This window comes from Poecilia latipinna, unplaced genomic scaffold (genome assembly GCF_001443285.1).
Source record: "Poecilia latipinna isolate Pla-1442-1.1 unplaced genomic scaffold, P_latipinna-1.0 Scaffold818, whole genome shotgun sequence".
Lineage (NCBI taxonomy): Eukaryota > Metazoa > Chordata > Actinopteri > Cyprinodontiformes > Poeciliidae > Poecilia > Poecilia latipinna.
The window spans coordinates 76,916-97,178 of NW_015113434.1; the positions used below are offsets into that span (position 1 = coordinate 76,916).

General features: G+C 39.6%; 2 protein-coding genes across 4 annotated transcripts; one reads left to right on the forward strand and one right to left on the reverse strand.

The window, feature by feature from the left end:
• Positions 1-558: 558 nt before the first annotated feature.
• On the reverse strand, positions 559-14,322 carry slc45a1 (solute carrier family 45 member 1). Of its 3 annotated transcripts, XM_015047284.1 has the most exons (10): positions 10,440-10,625; positions 9,098-9,538; positions 8,908-9,000; positions 8,003-8,227; positions 6,273-7,159; positions 6,030-6,183; positions 5,774-5,950; positions 5,451-5,656; positions 4,121-4,346; positions 559-1,206 (listed from the first exon to the last, which is right to left on the reverse strand). In XM_015047284.1, exons 2-10 carry the CDS (start codon positions 9,516-9,518, stop codon positions 1,178-1,180), a joined length of 2,418 nt encoding a protein of 805 aa, XP_014902770.1. In that variant the 5' UTR covers positions 9,519-9,538; positions 10,440-10,625; the 3' UTR covers positions 559-1,177. The 3 variants fall into 3 exon arrangements, with proteins under 3 accessions (XP_014902770.1, XP_014902767.1, XP_014902769.1); XM_015047281.1 differs by lacking the exon at positions 559-1,206 and having other exon boundaries at positions 3,806-4,346; XM_015047283.1 differs by lacking the exons at positions 559-1,206; positions 10,440-10,625 and adding an exon at positions 14,304-14,322 and having other exon boundaries at positions 3,809-4,346.
• Positions 13,742-19,871, forward strand: prxl2b (peroxiredoxin like 2B). The gene is made up of 7 exons (XM_015047287.1): positions 13,742-13,996; positions 14,356-14,560; positions 14,842-14,893; positions 15,304-15,367; positions 15,530-15,605; positions 17,000-17,118; positions 19,416-19,871. The coding sequence occupies exons 1-7, from the start codon at positions 13,934-13,936 to the stop codon at positions 19,440-19,442; spliced, it is 606 nt and encodes a 201-aa protein (XP_014902773.1). The 5' UTR covers positions 13,742-13,933; the 3' UTR covers positions 19,443-19,871.
• The last annotated feature ends 392 nt before the right edge of the window (positions 19,872-20,263 follow it).

Below are 20,263 nucleotides of genomic sequence, written 5' to 3' on the forward strand. Positions count from 1 at the left end.
GTTTCAGATAATGTTGTAATTTACGACAGTAGTTAGAAATTAAGGAGTACATTTTCTACAAAAAACTCAGAAATTTTGAGATTAATTTCAGAAATCTTTTCGAAGAAAACTTTAACATTTCTGAGCTTGAAAAGTCGAAAATTTGCGTGAAAAAGCTGAAATTTTGAGATGAATCTCAGAAATTTTCTAGAAAAGACAAGGAAATTTGAGTTCGAAAAGTAAAAAAAAAAAATACTACAAAAATCACTGAAATTTTTAGATTAATCTCAGAAATTTTCTAGAAAAAACTAGGAAACTCGTGAGTTTGAAATATCAAAAATTTGCTTGAAAAATCTCAAAAATTTCTAGCAAGATTAATCTCAGAAATTCTGTAGAAAAAAAATCAAGCTGTGGAACTCAGAAATGTCCTTGTTTTTTCAAGAAAAGAGATTAATCTCATGAAATTTTAAACCTTTTTTCAATCTACAACAGCATTAATATACCCTCATAGTTAGATGCATCTCTAATCATCGATTAAAATTGCACTCAGAGGAAAATAACCACCACAGGAGTCAAAAGTGGCAAAAATGATCATTTTAGTTTGAACTGAGCCCTGAATAAAAGTAGCTTTTACATTGATGCTAACATTGAGCAGTAAGGAGGTACCATATAACACAAAGTGTTGTATTTCTTGTGTTGTATTTCTTCCTCAAGCAAGCTGCAACAGCGAGATCCAGACAGTTCTTGTTTCCTAAGAAACGTTAGCGTGGCGGGGATCAGCTCAGTCCAGGAGGCTTCAATAGTAGACAATTACTGATATTCTGCAGAGGCGCCTGAAGGTTGAGGTGCTCAGTGGAGCCGCCAAAACAAAAGGCTCCACATTACCATAGTTTCTGCCTTTTGAACAGCTGGCATGGCACAGCAGATGCAACAACAACTTAAATGTGTTTGCTGAGAGAGATGAACTTCCAATGGAGACCTCTGCAGACAACCGAGGGATTATCTTTGTACAGAAATGATGGGCTGAGCACGGTGGAGCAGAAGCCTACTATTTTAAGCATGCACCCTAATGATGACAAGGAAGGACTCGCTGCTGGCTCCGCGAATCCCCACGGTTGTTTTTTTGTTTAGTTTTTTTTAACGCCGTCCGTCCACATGAGTCTTCTCTCTGTTTGCCGTTCCTCTGTTTTGCTTGGTTTCACACCCCAGTTTCAACTTCTCCTCTTCCTGACAATGACAAGAATCACTGTCATTATTACAATGGAATGGCCGGGAGTACGTTGACGGCTCAGAGAGCTGTAACGTGGCTTAGTGAGGACCTACAACACTGTTCTCTGGGTCTGATAAAGTACTGCGAGTCATCTGATGACTCCATTGTTAGCTGGAATTGACTCAAAATTCAGTGTGAAAGTCTTAATTGTAGACCAGACTAAGAGAAATGTTCGTATTGCTGCTAAAATGCACAATGCAAAGCCCTCCTAAACTATGGGAAAATTCAACCAAGCATTAGGGCCACACTCAGAAAAATTAAAATAACTAGAATAAAGTCATAAAACTGCGAGAATGAAGTTATAATATAACAAGAATAAACTCGTACAAGAAAAAAAGTCATAATATTTTGAGATAAAGTCATAATATTACAAGAATAAAGCCAAAATAATACAATAATAGAGTCATAGTAGTATGACTTTTTAAAGTCGTAATACTACGGCTTTCTTCTCATATTATTTCAACTTTGTTCTTGTGATTTTATGACTTTATTCTCATACCAGTATTCTATTATGACTTTATTTGTAATTTAATTTTTTCATATTTTCCCAGTGTGGCCCTAAAACTCCATCGTAGAAACGTGTAAAGTTGTGGCCAAAGGTTTTGAGACTGGCTCAAGCTTTACTGCCTCAGTGTTTGTGGTGGAAATCTGCACGGAGTCCAGGATGTTACACGGAGCCCTAAATATTTACTTTCCGGAAGAAATTGTTATTAGAGTCAACACTTTGTGATTCTATCTGAATCAGAACAGCAAGATTGTTGTTTCAAAAGAAAATTGTTGTTTCACATGAAATCTTTTGTTAATCTTAAAGGAAACATGTGTCATAAGTGCTTTGGATAAAAAAGTGGATTGCTTGCAAAAGATATTGCTGCTAGACAAGCCAAACCGACCATTTGTGAAAGCACCAATTCACAGCACATGTGGTCTTAAGGCACTTTTAAAAAAAACCTGCAACCCCAATACGTAACTTTCATATTAAAAAATGATTTTTACATATTTGTTAAATATGTTGTAACAGTATGGTTTGAAACACATGATACGTGGAAACAAAAACAAGCTCCTCTGCCTTCTCCCTGCTGCTCTAATGGAGCAGCTACACCGCTCCATTAGAAACAACCAATCAGAGCCAGGAGGAGGGTCTTAGCGCTGTCAATCATCCATGACAGCCGCTCTCTACCTCCCCTTTTCTTTCTGCCACGTACAGCTGGCCGCCAATGTTCAGGCTAGTTAGCATGACCACTGATGACGGTGGATAAACAGTTTTTCTGTAACTTGTTTCTCCACAAATAACACATTGAGCAACGCATACATGATTGACAGCGCTCTGATTGGTTATTTTTCACCGGGAAAGATGAATTTTTGCAGAGGGCAATACTAGCACTAGGAGGAGGACCTTTCTCTTTACACAGACTATCTGTCTCTTACTAAACTGTCACGACATGATGACAGTTTGAACAAATATGTAAAACACATATTTTTGTAAACGTTACATTCTGTAGCTTTAAGGGACAGCGGTTGCCAACAATGCTCAGGAATGAATGACACCAGGCAAATTTGAGTTTCTCATCCAACTTTCAGACTTTTGCCTTGCGGCAAGGAGAGTATTGGATTACCACCACTGGAGAGCTCAGTCAGGAATAGTAATGAAAAGGCTTGAGTGTTTCTTGAATGAGAAGTTATAGTTTTGGACTCTTGCTGGGTCTCAGACAGACAGCAAAGCAGTGACAACTGACAAATACAACAAGGACAGGCTGAGATTCTGCACAATATACTCAACTGAAATGCTCAGCTAAAGACCCATAAAGACTATTAGGGGCATCTGGAAAAACAACTTTTCTAACTGGGAAAAGGAGAACAGTCACATTTTGGTTTAAAAACACTGCCATAAGTCTAGCAAAATGGAAAACGGTTTGAAGGGAAAAGCAATAAGAAACTGCTGCATGGATCAAAACTCAATGTAAAATATATATCATATCATAACCCTTTGAAACTCCAGACTAAAGACTAAATCCGACTAAAGGATCTAACAACATCAAAGCAATAAAGTTTGTGAAATAAAAAAACTTCAGTCAGTCACAAAACCTATGGCCACCACCTTACTCAGTATTCTGGTGAATATTAAAAAATTGTTGTCCTGGAAAAGCTCTTAGATTTATGTGAATTTTAACAGTGTGAACAGCCACTGGCAGCACTTTTAGTGAAGAAAATCCTGCTGAAGTGTGATATTAGCACTCTAACTCAGAGAAACAGGCAGGTAGACATTAGTTTGGCCTCGAGACCAAATAAAAAAAAAAAAGCTTTGAGAGACCACACCGCAGCAGCTCATGCAGATGTTAGGCAACTGATCAAAGGAAAGAAAAAAGAGGGAAAAAAGCTGTGGTTAGCTTGCACTTAGTCATTCACAACACGATCCTAAACACCAAAAAAAAAAAAAAAAAAAAAAAACAGGCAACAACAAAACGATGCAGTAAGGAACCAGCTCAGTCACACACACATTCACGGAGAACGTCACATTCATTTGCAGAAAGTTCAGGAAAGAAAGCATGAGCGCACACACTGTATGAACACTGGTCATGTTTATGCTTGCTGGAGTTGTGGCCAATGTCTGTCTATCTGTCTGTCTGTCTGTCTGTCTGTCTGTCTATCTGGCTAAAATCTGTGAAGCTGTGCTGAAACAGTGTGTGGCAGGATGTGCAGTGTGTCTGTCACTATCAGCGCAATGGAGGTAGACGCACGCGCACACCGAGCGACGGTATGGGAGCGTGTGGCGTTCTGTGTTTTTTTTGTTTTTTTTTGTGAGGGTAAAGTGAATGAAGAGGCTTTGCTAAATGTGCGCCAGTAACGGCTGGGTCTCGCTTTCGGGGGGCTCACCCTCAGGGGGGGGCAGCTGGTACACCACGCAGAGGGAGGAGTACAGGCAGCCCACGAATGACATCAGGCTTGCAAAGTACATCACCCCCTGAGCCCCGCCCACCAGTGAGGTCAGAGGTCCCATCGCCACAGAGACGAGGATCTGTGCCAGGAAATACTGACAGCTGAGCAGAGAGATGTCCACCCCCATCCCGCGTCTGGTCCCATCTTCGGATGAGCCGCAAAACTGCAAGGCAGAATAAAATTTGAATTGAGGTAAATAAACAAAAATAGCCTCATCTTGCCTGTACATGCGATAACCAGCTGTTTTTGTCTTTCATTGTGCAATACAACATAAATCTAACCAATTGCAGAGCATTTCAGAGTTTAGTTTGCAGCCCACCAGCAGGTAGGCCTTTATCACAAGACATGTATCCATTTTTACCCTGGAGCATTAAGTGTGACTAAGAATGATGGTGATTCAGATCCGGAGAGCGTTCACACCAGCCCTATTTAGTCCGCTTTAATCAAACTTTAATTTGTGTGCCAAGAAAGTCCAGTTTGTTTGGGGAGATGTGAATTCTGATGTGGACTAAAAAGAGCAAACTTTATTCCACCTAAAAACTTAGGTCTAAAGTCGGTTGAAATGAATTCTGATGCGTTTTCGAATGCATATGATGCTAAACGCACCAGAGAATGCTCAAAAAGTAGGAAGCGCACTACAGTGCAGAGCATTCTGGATAAATACAACCAAAACGTGAGTCTAACACCAGCGGGAAAAATAGATTATGATCTTTTGCCAAAGATAAAAGAGAAATCCTTCGAGTACGAAACTCTGATGCCTCTCCATTTATCTTTACATTTCAAAAGTCAGAAAGTTGTGCATTGGAGAATTTCTTTCTGTTCCTGTCAAAGGTTTACAAACACACCCACTTAGCATCAATGTCAATTTAATTCTGTATTTTGGTGCATTCGAACTGTCCTTTTCTCAAGGTGGAATAATATTACCACACAAACTTTACAATTTTTCAAACAACAGGTGTGGGCACAGGTTTGCCAGAAGTAATGTTAGCGTGTAAGTATATTGCACAACAAAAGTAATGGACCTTATTGGATTACATTTAAAAGTGCAAACTGTGCCAGGAAATAAAATAAAATGAGCTCAATCAAATTTGCCACAAGTCAACAAATGTAAGAAGAGCCACAAGAAATAAAAATATGTGCACCAAACGTAATGTAATATGCAGACTGAGGGAAAAAAGTAATGGTTTAAAAATCAATCTAATTTCTAACTAAACAATGCTTCATGTTTAAGCATTTAAAGACATTCTGCACAACAGAAGATGCTCACCTGAGGGCTCTGGTAGTATTCACACAGCAGAGAGTAAGGCAGCGTACACAGAGAGGAGAAGAGCACGCCATAGGTGACACAGAGCGAAAGCACCACATAGAGGTTGGTGGATAGCGTTGCAAGGCCTGTGCCCAAACCAAATGCCAAATAGGCAAAAAAATAAAGAGTGCGTAGGGAGAAACGTTCCTCTAGCTTCTCCAATATGGCTGCAAGTTGTAAAAGAGACACAGAAAAACAACGAAAGTCAGACGTTATTTTGTATAAATCCCATCAAATTAAGACTTTTCTTGCATGAAAAGTGAACCGTTCAGTTCACCGCTTGCCTGAGTAGAAAGCAGCGCTGAATGCATAGATGCACATGCCCCAGCAGCCCATGCTGACGCCAGCATTGTAGCGCTGGTAAGCTTCAGAGTCGTGCGGCGCTTTGGGGTCTCCCTCAAACACAACCTCGCCCATGAAGTCGGTGTAGAAGAGCAGCATACCTTCAAATGACAACCAGCCTGAAAATAAAAAGAAAAGAAAAAAAAACATCAATTTATTCAACAAATTCAAAACAACAATGGTTTCAATGACTCTCACCTAAAAAATGATTAGTGCATAAACTCCTCAGAGAGGGAGGCATTCTGTAGATGGCTATACACAGCAGCTTCATGGACATCTGGGATTCTCCTGTCTCCACATTTTCACTTAGATCGCTCTCGTATCGCACTCCGTTTAGCAAAATATTTGCCACCTGGTCCAGAGAAAGGCAAGAACATGTAGCTTAGAGTTAAAATATAATGGTAGCTGTCAGACAAACAGACCTTTGAAAGAGTTGCCGACCTGTTGGCTGAAAGTCACTGTTCTCCTCCTCCCGTTCTCCAGCCCAACAATCTGCGTCGCTGTGGGCTCCTCCATCAGCGCCAGACTCTGAGGCCGCTTCAGGATCCCAGCAGAGGATCCCCGGTGCAGCCCGGCCCCTGACTGAGTCCCGGCTGTGCCCGCAGGAGCGCCTTGAGTTTGTGCATCTCCCTCGGTCTGAGGCCCCTCTGCCTCCTGAGCCTCTTCAGCTGCATGGGACCCCCCATCAGCCTCTGTCTGCCCTGCAGAGGGGTTACCCGCCTTCTCAGAGGGAGGAGATTCTCCTGGAGGCAGGGGCATGGCAGTGGAGCCTGAAGCCAGGCTCGGAGGAGTCTGCTGGCCTGTGTAGCAGTCTATAAGCACGCTGTCTATGTAGGAGGTTCCTAACGAAGATGCAAACTCATTGATGCCAGTGAGTGAGCTGTCCCTGCTTATAAAGCTGCCATATTTTGGAGTGAGGGGACTCAGGGGCGATATGGGGCTGGTGAGGCCGGCACACAGGCGTGCGTTGGCGCTGCAAGAGTGGGCCAAGGGGTCAGAATTACCTTGATGAGGCTTGGGAAAGCTGTAGCTGTAAAGTCCGTCCTCGTCCTCCTCGTCCAGCCCCGGACCGGCTCCGGGGGGGACGGAAGGAGACGGAGGCAGAAGGAGGCTGGGGCTTTTCAGATGGTCCTTACTGGAGTTTCTGTTTGGTTGGCTCTTTGGTAACGGCCTCTCAGGAATGCTCATCAGAGTCATGGCGGTGGCGAACACCAATGTGATGCTGGTGAACAGGTATATGACCCTGAGCTGACCCCCCATGGACCTCCCAAACTGCGTCTGGTCCCAGTTGATGCCGCCTACGATGTAGCCAAATCCTCCTCCCAGTCCTGAGCGCGGGAATGGAGAGGGAAAAGTAAGAAACTCCAGTTAAAACAGTGATTATCGCTTTTAGGTGCTGTTGTTTGTGCATTTAACAAACTAAACGAGGATCGGACATTTTGGTCCTTCACCAGCTTTGTTTTGTACTCAACTTTTTAGGGGTATAAATCGCAGCTATGCGAAATTTTTCACCTATCATGTCTAAATTTGCACCCATCTGGCAGACATCTTCAACTTCACACTTCCTATATCAACTGATAAATTTATATAATGGTATATAATTTAGATCATTTATATCTGCTCATTGTCTGCTGTACAGAAATGTGTATTTATGTACTATACATGCACTAGCAGACAGAGATAAGTACAGGAGTGAAAAAATTGTACTTAAAACTAGCCTAACCTTAGGTATAATTTACTTCAGTAGAAGTAAAAACTTTTACATAACCAGAATAAAAAAACTTGTTGAGATTTAAGATGTTATTTACAAGAATGTCCTGGGGCTGAGAGCAGTAGAACAAAATAAATGTACAAAGATCTGGCCAGTATTTACTAGAAGCGTTTAATTGCCAACAAAAAGCTTTTCCACTATTTATGAAGAAGATTATACAAAATTTTTAATGCAATTTTTTGTCAAACTTTAAGTAAAACCAGAAAAGATATTTCTCCTTTCGCACCAGAAACAAACTTCTTTGGACGAGTAAAAACAACTTTAAATCAGAGCATAAACAATCGTGGCTTCAACTTTACTTTACAAAACTCTACATTTAAGGTAGAAAGAGAGTTATTGTTCTGCTTAAGCCTAAAAAGTCAACATGTACCACACGAGCAAAATACATTTTCTTCATTACCTGCTAGTAACGCGTGAATGTTGAGCCCCCGGTCCTGATCCTCCGGGCTGCACACATCCATCATGTAGGCATGGCTCGGGTTGTCGGCCGAGTCGGCGCTGAAATCCATCAGGACCACGCCACACACCGTCAGGATGATTCCCCACTTGTGATTCGATGCCGTGTCGGCCAGGACCCCCCCGATGTCTCGTCCGTTCAGAACCAGGGTCAGACCCACTAAAGCCCCTGAGTAGAAGAAAAGCAGAAAAAGATACATTTCTTAGATTTTTAGGAAGAAACTGGTGTGTGTTATCTAAACTTAGGTTGGTAAGAGATCATATAAAATCTAATATGTTTATTTTAAGGCATTATATCTAATGTGTACTCCTGTCGTTAAAATAATCTGGCATAATGAATATTAAAGCTACAGTAAGGATTTGCAGGCCATTTATTTTCATAAACTGTCTTGAGACATGTTGTCAGAAGTTCATAGAATAAAAGAACAATGTTCATTTTACTCAAACATAATAAACATGATTATTTATGTTCTGATTTAAACATATACCTATAAAAAGTAAAATTAGAGAAACTGATCATTTTAAGTGGTCTCTTAATTTTTTCCAGAGCTGCATAGCTGAGTCTTTCATGGCTGACCAGCAGTGTGCAGCAACCGGTGGTGTACTTTTACTCTAAACTCCATAAAGCTGGAAAAAAATATAGACTGGCAAAGACACAGAAAACTACTTTGTCTTTATAGAAATGTATGTGAGTTTTTTGCATTTTCTGCAAAAGAATTGCCTAAAAGTTGAGATGAATCTTTTTATGCTCTGTTTTTGACCTTCCCTATCTTTTCTTCATCTTGTTAGCTCTATGACAACATTCACTGTAAAGCAGGATCACTGTTTTGTTCTTTGAGCATGTCTCACCTACAGCCAGAGCAAAAATAAAAGGTCTCCTTCTTCCAAACCGGGACGTGCAACGATCACTCCATGCTCCTATAAGAGGCTGAACAAGGAATCCTTCAAGGCAAACACAAAAAAAAACAAGATTTTTAGTCTATTATGAAAGTGAAAAACCTGTTAAGGTGGATCACTTACAACCCTGTGATCCACTCACCAAGAATGGGACTGATGAACCACACCAGGCTGTAGAACTGATCCGGGAGGCCCATTTGTAGGAGAACAGGGGTCACATAGGCCGTTTCCATGGCGTAGCTGAACTCAATCCCGAACAGGATGCAGCCGTTGAAGAGCAGCTCCTGGAAGGTGCGTCTGGGGGGAAGCTCGCTGAGGTCCAGCTGGTCCAGGGGACAAGGCGTGTTGGGCGGGGGAGGCGGTGAGGGTCGTATCAGCTTCCTGCGCTTCGGCTGTCTTTGGAAGTTGTTGGCTCTGTGACTGAGGTGCCGTGTGGTGGATGTAGGGAAGCTGGCCGTCTTGGGCAGCGAGGTCCTCCAGAGGCCTTCCTGAGCTGAGGATGACCTCCCTCCTGGGCTGGCCAGGAGAGGGTCTGTGGGGGTCCCCATGCCTGGAGATGACATCTCTCTCAAGCCGGAGTGCACTGAAGCATGAGGACACCATAACATGCAAGGGCAAGATGAAACTGAGGCGTGATTAGCTTGTGTTTTGCTTTAAACCCTCATCTGAGGGGTCAGCCTTGGATCAGAGTGTGTTTTGGTGCTGCTGCCCAGCCAGCATGCCTAGGTGGGACCCATGTGGGGACAAGGAGGGCAGACTATATGGGTCCCATATGGGTTTGTCCGCGGGTTCCACGATGGCCCCACATGGGTTTGCCCATGTAGGGCCACAGCCCAAATGGGTGCTACATGGGCCCTAATTGGACAAAACCCATGTGGGCCACCACCATATAGGGCCCATGCAGGGCCCATGTGGGCTCTGGCCCTACATGGGCAAACCCATGTGGGGCCATCATGGAACCCGCGGACAAACCCATATGGGACCCATATAGTCTGCCCTCCTTTTCCCCACATGGGGCCCACCTAGGCATGCTGGCTGGGTGGTGACTCCAGCTACAGCTGCTGAGAGGACACTGCAGTGATCAGCGGGCGCACTGCATCCAGTGCGCATGTTGTGCGCAGAGCCCATGTGCTCTCCGCGGCTGATACAGCAGTGTACTCTGCGGCAGTGCTCTCATGACGCCTGTTTCCATTTTAATTTTTCATGCAGGAGGACAAAGTCGCACACAACGGAGCCAAAGCAGAGACTGTTAGGGGGATAATGCATCACCACCGGTCGCAGTTCAACGAATATCTAAAGATAATGCGGATTGTTGGTATTCACGTAGCCTTAGATCGGTTGTCTGCTCGCGAAATCTTCGCAAATGATGCTCTGCATTTCCCTCGACTTGGCATTTAAAGGTCTTAAAGGTGAACACTACCACACGACCGTGTGTAAGAGGATTTAAAAAAAAAAGACGTGCAGAGATGAAAGATGATAATTACCTTCGAGGGGCGGCTCGTCATTTATTGCGGCACACTGTAGGTAAACAGTGGAGCCATTATGATGTGCAAAGAGACGTAGTGTTAATTACAGGAGTCATGATTATTATCATTATCATTATTTTTTGCTTTGTTTTCCTTTGATGCGTCTTGCCCCCCGCTCTCCCTCTCTCCTGTGTCCCTTCTCCTCCTCCCCCCTCTTCCTTTCTCCCCATTCGCCTCCTTTCCCGGTCTCTCCTGTGACGTCATGCCCCTCCCTGCAACATCAGCAGCACAAACGCATCTGGCCGTCCACGCAGAGTGCGTCCTTCTGCGTGATTACTACGCCTCAGCATCCGTTTATGACATCTATCTATCTATCTATCTATCTATCTATCTATCTATCTATCTATCTATCTATCTATCTATCTATCTATCTATCTATCTGTGCATATTTTTGTCTATTTAGGGTGGCAAAGCCTTTTTTTGAAATGTTTTATAAAATGATTGATGCAGGAATACTTTTAAAAATGTACATTTATGTGAAATAACTATAACAAAGCATTTCCTATTTTATAATGTTCTCTTTTCCCGTTGATCAGAGGTTTTAGGGAATTCCCATTTGAAAATTGTGACATTTTGTTGCCCGATTTCTGTTAGGAACTGGATGAAGACTCTTATTTATTTTGTCAGCATGCACAGTGAGGAGGACGGTACGGGATACGTGAAAAAACTCTCTAAAGCTCAATGTTAGAAGGGTCAATAAGTTTCCATACAGCAACACCAAACATCAGGATTTTTTTACATTTCCGCCTGTAGCCAGTCATAATATAGAAAATGTCCAGAGCCGCAAAACCTGTAAAGTTCTTAAACAATCCCAGAGTATCAGTTTCCAATTGATTAACTGAATAACATTAACTTGGTTTGTGGTGAAAATAAAGAACCACAGTTTCAAATAATCAATATGTTTTTCTATTCAGTACTCTATATTTACAGAAAATACAGAAATAATAATTAACTCTATGCAGCCAAAGGACAAAAAAAAAAAAAAAGCTCAGCTATGAAGTCAATACACCAATGTATCATCAATCATTTTCGATATTGATCAATTATTTGCAGATGTTAGGTAAGGTAAGGCAAGGTAATTTTATTTATATAGCACTTTTTCTGCAACAAGGCAATTCAAAGTGTTTTACAAGAATTAAAGGGAAATGCAAACAAAATAACAAACCAAAGAACAAAAGAAGAGAGAAAATCTGAAAATGTAATAATGTCATATTAAGTGAAAATGCATTATTACCTTTATCTGTTCTTAAACAGAACTGCTCAGTTGGCCAGGAATACTAGGAACCACTAAACCACTAAGGCTATGAAAAAAAGTTTTTTCTGTCCTACCATCACAAAAACAAGCATGTGAAGTTTGATCAACAATACTGACCAATGTCTTTAACTTGAATTTTGTCCTATGCCCATGTACATTTGTCACCACTTTGAAAGATTATTAGGTCTGCTTCTTTAGCAGAAAATCTTACAGAATAAACATAAATAACTTAAGACAGGGGTGCTGTGGTGGCGCAGAGGTTAAGCACAACCCACACATGGAGGCCTTAGTCCTCAACATGGCCGTCGCAGGTTTGATTCCTGGCCTGGTGACCTTCATGTCTTCCCCTTTCTCTCATTTTCCTGTCAATTCACTATAAAATAAAGGCCACTAGAGCCAACAAAACCTCTGAAAAGAAACAACTAACGACTTTTTCTGAATGTTTTGTGATAAAAACACAAAACTGAAATTCATAGTTTTATTTTCTTCAGCACGTTCCTCCCCATATTGGCTTAAAATATATGGCTGCAAGTTCTCGTGTGAGTAATTGTGACTTTTTGTCAAAGAAAGCAGCAGGAAGTTTTGGTGCACATAGATAAAGCAGCACATATTCTCATTGTGGTTTTGTTCTCATTGTTTTTAGCTCGTGATTTATGTGAGGGTCTGTCCTCAATCAGAAACTTTGGACACAAAAAAATCTATCCCTGGGTTCCTCCTGTCATGCTACTGCCCATTGTTCCGCTTGAAAATGTTTGTTTTACATTATTACATGTATATTTGCACATCAAAAAATAGCAACAATAACAGAAATACGTTTAACTATTCCAGAAGAAATGTCACATGAATGCTGAGTGGGTATTTTAAGAGCAGACAGTGACACACTGTCCTTCAGCTGAAATGGCTGCTTTTTATTCACGGTCCCTGCAGGAACACTGAAGTGGCTTCAGGGTCACTTCTTATAGCCAACTCATTATGTCTAATTGAGTTTTAGTGTGATTATCTAAGCAAGAGGTCGACCACCTTCATGCAGAAGAAGTAGAAAGAAAGACACATGGACCAGACATGCTAATTGATTTTTCTTTTAAAGAATAAAATCAAAGCTTCTTACTGTAAAACTTTAATTAAAAAACAAAATGCTGTGTAAGTGTGAAAAGCAATAATGAAGCTTCACCTGAATCTGAAATGAACCAGATGTTTTATTGTTTTGATTTTAGAAGTTAGGTTGCTAAATAAAATTATTTATTACTGGCAATTAGTAATAAGTAAAGTCCTTCTAATGTGTGATTATGAAACTGTGAATATGAAGCAGAATGTTTGCCTTTTTATCTGCAGTAAAAAGTTATTGATGTTTAAGTTAAGTGACTTGTAACATAAAAAGAGAGTCCACTCTGAACTTCTTTAATAATAATAATAATAATAATAATAATAATAATAATAATAATAATAATAATAATGTTAATCATTATTATTGTTGTTGTTTTTGGTTTTATTTTGAAGGAAATCACATGTATCACAGGTATTATCTTTATTCTATATTTAAAAAAAAGGAAAAGTGCAAACCAAAGTGGCAGCAATATTTAGAGTTTATCTCTTTCCTCCATCTTTGATGATCAAACATGTGTAGTTACCAAACGATCTCAAGTAGGACAAACATGTAAAGAGGTCATAAAATGTACTTCTTGTTTAACTAGAGCATGTAACATAGGCCAGGCAGTAAAAACCCATCACCTCTGAACCCACCTGTAATAAACCTTATGCAATCTGCGATATGAAAAGGTGATTTTTCACAAATATTTGCTCAAGAGTTAAAGTTTAAACTATAATCTATAGTCTGCAGTTATGAATAACATCTGTACTGATACGTATCTTGAGTAAAAATAAAACAACCCTGTAAAAACAGAACCCACAGCAAAACACGCATAATTGTAAAGAAATCACGTAACGAAATCTGTCGTCACCAAGCCCCGCCTTCGGACAGTTCAACACGCTTTCCGATTGGTTGAACGTTCAGAATCAGTTGAGTTTCATTGGATGTTAAGATTTTGTAGGCGTTTCAGGAAGAAGGTGTTTCGCAACTGCTGTCAGAGTGTAGTGGGGGCAAGAAGTGTTTACAGACTACACGCTGGTGTCCACTTCTCGTGAATTTTCACATAAACCGGTTTTGTTGTAAAGTCTGTGTGGGTAAAGCCGTGGAGAAATGGCTAAAATCGATCTGGCTAAAGTCGGGAAGAACTTACTGAAGAGCGCTGACAGTGGAGAGGTGAGCTGACCGAGTGGGCTCTGTTTAAAGCTGAAGGTTTTTTCTCTATTATATCTGTCTATTTAGATGTTTTTATTATTATTATTATTATTATTATTATTATTATTATTATTAATTCTGTAACTTTTGTTATTGTTATGTTCACTGTTTCCTTGAATTGAACATTTAAAGGAGATGAAACAGTTGTAGGTTTGCTTTTGCTTTGCATAAGCAGAATTTGCTGTGACATAATGATGATTTGATGCAAATGACCGTGTTTAAATCACTGAGAACCGAATTCATCAACCAGTTTACCAAATACTCTCATCTGCTTCCCATTCATTTCATTTTGGGGTTTAATTTTCCTCCCTGTGTTTCAGAAAGTGGAGCTCCAGTCTCTGTGGCAGGACCAGCCTGTGGTTGTGTTCTTTCTGCGCAGGTTCGGCTGCCAGGTGTGCCGATGGATGGCGTCGGAGATCAGCAAGCTGGAGCCTGACCTCCGGGCCAACGGGGTCTCCCTGGTGGGAGTCGGACCAGAGGAGCTTGGGCTCCAGGAGTTCAAGGAAGGAGGGTTTTTAAAAGGCTGTAAGCACCACTTACTCACATCATGCAAATATGGCCCCAAATGATAAAATTAAATCTGCATGTGAGATCAAATATGGCCACATATAAGCCGAGGTCAGAGATACTCGCATCATTTCCAGGCTGAAGCCATCATTGTAACCTTAATGCCCTCTTTTGTAACACACAAATCCCTGTGGGCGTGTCACGGGGGCATACAGGCACTTTTATTGACTCCTTTGTTTTCTACAGCCACTCCTGGTGCATAAATAGTATAAAACACCATCTGTCACCTTCTATTTCAGCCATTTATGTGGATGAAGAAAAGAATTGTTACAAGGATTTGGGATTCAAACGGTGAGCACATAAAGTCCATGTTTACATCAATGAAAATACCGTTTTTACTTCTAAACCTGTGACACTAACTGCAGTATAATCTGGTTGAATTTCTTAGACTCTTTATCTTAGACTCTACAGTGCCCTGCAAATGTTTTAATCACGTCACAACTTCAAACTTCAACGTATTCTATTTAGATTTTATGTGTATATTTTCAAAACAACATGACGTAGCAGCTAACATATAAGGATAATTGATTTTCCTTTTTTTTTTTTTTTCCATAAGTAAAATATTCTGGAAGATGTTATTTGTATTTGTATGTATAAAGTTAACACTTTATTAAACCACTTTAAGTGCAGGCGTTGTGAACTATAATTAGATTCGGCAATTTGCTGATCGACTGAGAGTTTGTATCTGTTTACTCTTCCAGGTACACAGCTTTAAATGTGCTTCCTGCTGCTTTAGGGAAGAAAGTGAGAGAGATATCTTCAAAGGTAGGTCTATTCATATTTATTTTACTGCTAGAGAAAAAAAGGAAAATACAAATTCAGTTGTCTGCTATTCTTTAGAGCTCATGTTATTCATACTATAGTCATTAGATATAAGATAGTATGCCGTTGTATTAACTTTTTCTGACTGTGTTTTGCTTCCTCCAGGCTGGCGCTGCAGGAATCCAGGGAAACTTTAAAGGAGATCTGATGCAGAGTGGGGGCTTGATCATTGTGACAAAAGGTATAATCTTCATGCATACGTGAAAATAAAGCAGAGATTTCACTCAAAAGAGCTGATGGTCACCGTACAGGTTAACACTGATACAGGAGAAATTTACCCTGTGATTTACAGTCGGTCAGGTAAAACTTTGGAAATGCACTTTTGCCGTCTGTCCTCTAGAGGGCGGTAGTGTATCATATTTTTTATCCATTAGTTCTCAGTAGGAAAACTACCTTCATTTCTTGTTTCTAAATCATTGTTACATCTTGTATAGTTTTAAAGAAACTCATTTGTAATTTCACATAAAGTGCTGACGTTTGTCTGTTAAAATCGCAGATACAAATAAATAACATCACCTACTTATAAAAATGGTGAGCAAAGCCCTTTTAAACAAGAGAAACACATAATTTTGCTGTTGACTCAGATCATTTTCATTGTCAGGATAAACACTAGGGGCCAAAAATAGATGACTGCTGCACCACTCCTCTCGGTTTATTTACTGATACTCTCTTTTACGGAGCTGCAGGGCGACTTGCCCTGACGGAAAGGAGTTTAAATCACAGGTCATTCTGTCCTGCGCAGTTGTACAATTTTGTCTTTGTTCCACCAAAGCTCCTTTATGGAAACAGTCCAGCTTCTCACCAAATGATGGGATGCTACCAGTATATGGTGATATGTTAGAACATAAAAACATACAGGAATAATGTCTGTATGTTCTAAAGGTGCTAAATGCATTAAGCATGTAGCACCTGAACCATTTTACATTTGTCGAGAGAAAACAGCACCAGAGTCACTAAAATAATCACAAATCATGACTGTAAAATACCATTTTGCAGGAAAACCTTTGGACTTGCCTTATATTACAGGTTTTGTAAGGTTTAGCACTATTATCATCTGATTTTAAGACCATAACTAACATTAAAATGTTCATTTCAGGGCTTAAGAAGTGGCTGGTGATGAACCAGAACAGGATTCATTTTTAAATGTTGTAATTATAGTTTTAAATACATTGTTTGTTTGTTTTTTTAAATAATTTTACTGTTGATGCTAACTTTTCATTTAAATCAACAGTTAAAGATCCTTCTATAACTGTCCCATAGCAATGGCTATAAAAACTGCAATGCAGGCATTGATCTATGGGTCTTGTATCTGTTCCTATCAAACAAGCAATAAAATGAATAGACATAAATAAATTATAAAATATTAATTTGTTGGGTCATTTATTTCTTAGAAAAGAAAAATCAAAGTTTCTTTTCCTGCTAGGTTTATGTATCTTTGATGGTGATTTCTTTGTGTTTGTTGCTGTGACTATATGCTCATATAATTTCTCCCAAATACTCAACATGAAATCTGTGCTTCTTAATATTTTAATAACCTAAAAAATGCATAATCTTTTTCTATTTTCTGCTGTTAAGGTGGAGAAAAGGTGTTGCTCCACTTCATCCAGGATTCACCGGGAGACTTTGTGCCTCTGGATGACATCTCCACAGCTCTTGGTATCTCAGCCACAGTAAAAGCCGGGCAGAAGCCAGTGGTAAGGCCTTTTCATTTGTTAAACTGACATAGTATGACTAAACGGTTAAAAAGAAAAGAGGGGAAAGTGTGTGACTCTCTTACGTCAGCAGATACTGATGCAGCTGAGATTTCTCTTCACAGGCAATTTCACACCTATTAGTTCATCTTAGTGGTCTGTCAGGACCTGGAAAGCTTTTACACTGAAGTGATGTACTCTGTTCTTAAAATCACAAGAAAAGGTCTCACCAGACCAGCAGGATAACATAAAAACAGCCACAAAGACCCAAAACAAAACTCATAAAATAAATACTGTTCTACTCTGGAGTAATTTCTTGGATGGCTACTTTTTACTTTTACTTGTGTAAAAATATGTAGAAGTAGTGCTGAGTTAAATTTATGGATGCTCTGCCCACCTCTGATAGTGATATTGCAGGAGCATCTGAATTGATATTTATTCTATCAGAAAGGCAGACTGGACTTGTAAATTGAACTTGTATGCCATAGAAATTATCATACATTTTTAAATTTTGTCTTGGGAGAATTTTGACTTTTTATTTTAAAATGTGACTTTAAAACAACATCAGATCACTTTATTTGCTTATAAAAAAATTGATTTTGGGAGTTCTTAGTTACTGGTCAGCAAATTTAGGACTCTAGAATAATGCTTTTGTTATTAACTTTCATTGTTATCTTTATAAAAGAAATATAGTTACAGTGTCCACATCTGGATGGCTCAAAAACAAACTAAAGGACTAGGCCACTAGACTGGAGTGGCCTAGTCAAAGTTTGGACTTGAATCGTGTCGAGACCCTGCATCCTGGACGTCACCTGCTGAAAAAAGTCTGCAAAGAGGAATTGGTTTTGGACCCTCCGAAGTTATCACACAGCTCCAATGAGAGTTGCAGTTTACATTTTACACTTACATTGTTTTTTTCCTCAATACATGAAATCATCAAAAACAAAAGAGAAATGAATTGACATGAACTGATGTTTTTCTGTTCATCTTTGTGTTAAATTTCATTTGATGAGTAGAAATGTGACAAAAAAGCAGGAACAGAAATCTGCTGGGGTGCAAATATTTGTTCATCAGTTACAAAACCACAAGCGTCTGAATCCTGCAGCTCACAGAATTATCCACGTTATCGATTGTGGGTCTGTGATGTCGATGTCTAATGTGCCGTGAAATAGAAATTATATCTGAAAAGCATCTTCTGTGTTTTGTTGTAATCGCTCTGGATCACTGAGCTCACTCCTCAAGTCCAGAGCTTTTATGGAGATTGTCCTGTGATCATTGGATATTTTGATATGCCACATAAATTCACCACGTTTACTTCGGCCATTTTGCTTCCTGGCTCTGCTGCCTGTTTCCAACAAAAGCCCCCATGTAGGGCTGCTGCAGCGTACCCTCATGACCTGTCTGACGACTAACAGATGTCACTGGGAACAGAATAGACCTTGTTTCCTCTCAGGGGTCATTATGTGTCTGGAACCAGAGCAAGTCACAAGCTACAACTGTTTTGAGTTTGGGAGGAGATTCAGACAGAGCTGAAGATGCTGCCTTTGCTCAGGATGTACCTTCCTCTCACCTTTAGAAACATTAAAAACAAGTGGTTTAATTTCTTCCTTCAGAAAATAACATTTTACAACATTGAGAAGCTAGGTTATACTCACCGGTTTTCTCACTTCTTATAAATATATGCTACAAATTTGTAACCATCAAAGTTTGTCTACCCAATGTTGTACAGTCCAGACCACCACCATTAATTATGTATGTAATAAACTTTATTCTGCATAAGAATAAAGACAGAAACAAGCTTCTTTGTGCTGATATGGAGTAAATTACGTTTGTCTTTAGCCAATCCAAAGCATCTTATGAAATTACATCCAGATTTGTCCTGAAAGGCACCAAACTAACTGGTGAAGAAAGCAATATCCATTACTCATTAAATATATTTAAAAACTGGTTATTTCAGCAATTACAGTAATAGTAGGAAACACTGAATGATTGGGTAACAAGTCCCAAATGTAAATTGTGTAGGCTTATATAAGTTCATCTCTGGCTACGTTTAGCTTCACAAAGAAAAATATTTTCACACATTTTCCAATGAATTTTTAGAAATGCTCATATATTCAAGTCCTTATTCAAATGTAAAACCAAAATGACACAAAACAAACTAGCAGTTCTTGCCTACTGAAAAAAACATTAACATTTGTGTGTAAAATATGTTCTCTTCTAATTTATTTTGCAAAAAACTCTTTAAAGGTTGTAAATGTAAATCTCATTATTTGTTTCCTTTTTTGTGCCCTCTCCTGTAGTGCAATGATGATGTTTGTACACGATGAAGCAGCAGCTCTGAGCTTCGCCTGAAATCCTCGAGTCGCCAACATAAAGGAAGAGGAACGATGAAACTGATAATACTGCAGTAACTCCAACGCCTTGGTTGTCTTCACTTTTTGTAAAATCTCAGTGTAGCTGCGGTTAATACTTTACCTGAATCTTTATGGTGCATAGAAACACTTTTTGATTCTGAATGTGACTCAGAAGAAACTAATAATATGTTAATCATGATTTATATTTTAATGCAGCTTTGTACACCTTAAACAGTTTATGAAGGACGTCTTATTTTGTATGTCTGGTAATGATTTCACTTTGACTTCAGTTTTTTTTTTTTTTTGGATCACAAGGCGTCTAACTAAACTATTTTCTTACATTTGTTTTAACTGTAAAGAATTTGTGCGGTCAATAATAAAATCTTTTGGAGATAAATCATTGCACAGAATTTGTTTTTACATTTTTATGATGTTTGTCACCCTTAAATAATTCAACATAATTCTTGGATGTTTCATTTGTTCAGCTCAGTTCAGTTTGCTTATTCTCCACCAATTCACAACAAATGTCTCTCCTATGCAATTCTGCCTGATTCTCATCTCCCTCCAGTGCTCAGTCTGGATTTCTCCCAGATATTGAGCAATTAAAGTCAGTTTAAGATATTTTATTTTTTTGGTGAAGATGTCGTGGCCCTATTCCTCACGGGCTTTGGCAAAAGCCTAATTTTCCATTGGCTGAAGAAAAGCAATCCCAGAGCATGACGCTGCCTTCATCGTGTTCTCTTTAGACATTAGGTTCTGTGTCTGTGCAAACCACGCCTTTTTTTAATTATTGC

What these genes read in the sequence shown, in the direction of transcription:
- slc45a1 (XM_015047281.1), bottom strand. Translation starts at nt 9,518, where the DNA reads ATGTCATCTCCAGGCATGGGGACCCCCACAGACCCTCTCCTGGCCAGC. An exon ending in CAGTGACTTTCAGCCAACAG is followed by an intron (nt 6,184 to 6,272) that starts GTCGGCAACTCT and finishes TCTCTGGACCAG; the next exon opens with GTGGCAAATATTTTGCTAAA. An exon ending in AATACTACCAGAGCCCTCAG is followed by an intron (nt 4,347 to 5,450) that starts GTGAGCATCTTC and finishes TCTGCCTTGCAG; the next exon opens with TTTTGCGGCTCATCCGAAGA.
- prxl2b (XM_015047287.1), top strand. Translation starts at nt 13,934, where the DNA reads ATGGCTAAAATCGATCTGGCTAAAGTCGGGAAGAACTTACTGAAGAGC. An exon ending in AAGGATTTGGGATTCAAACG is followed by an intron (nt 14,894 to 15,303) that starts GTGAGCACATAA and finishes TTACTCTTCCAG; the next exon opens with GTACACAGCTTTAAATGTGC. An exon ending in CTTGATCATTGTGACAAAAG is followed by an intron (nt 15,606 to 16,999) that starts GTATAATCTTCA and finishes TCTGCTGTTAAG; the next exon opens with GTGGAGAAAAGGTGTTGCTC.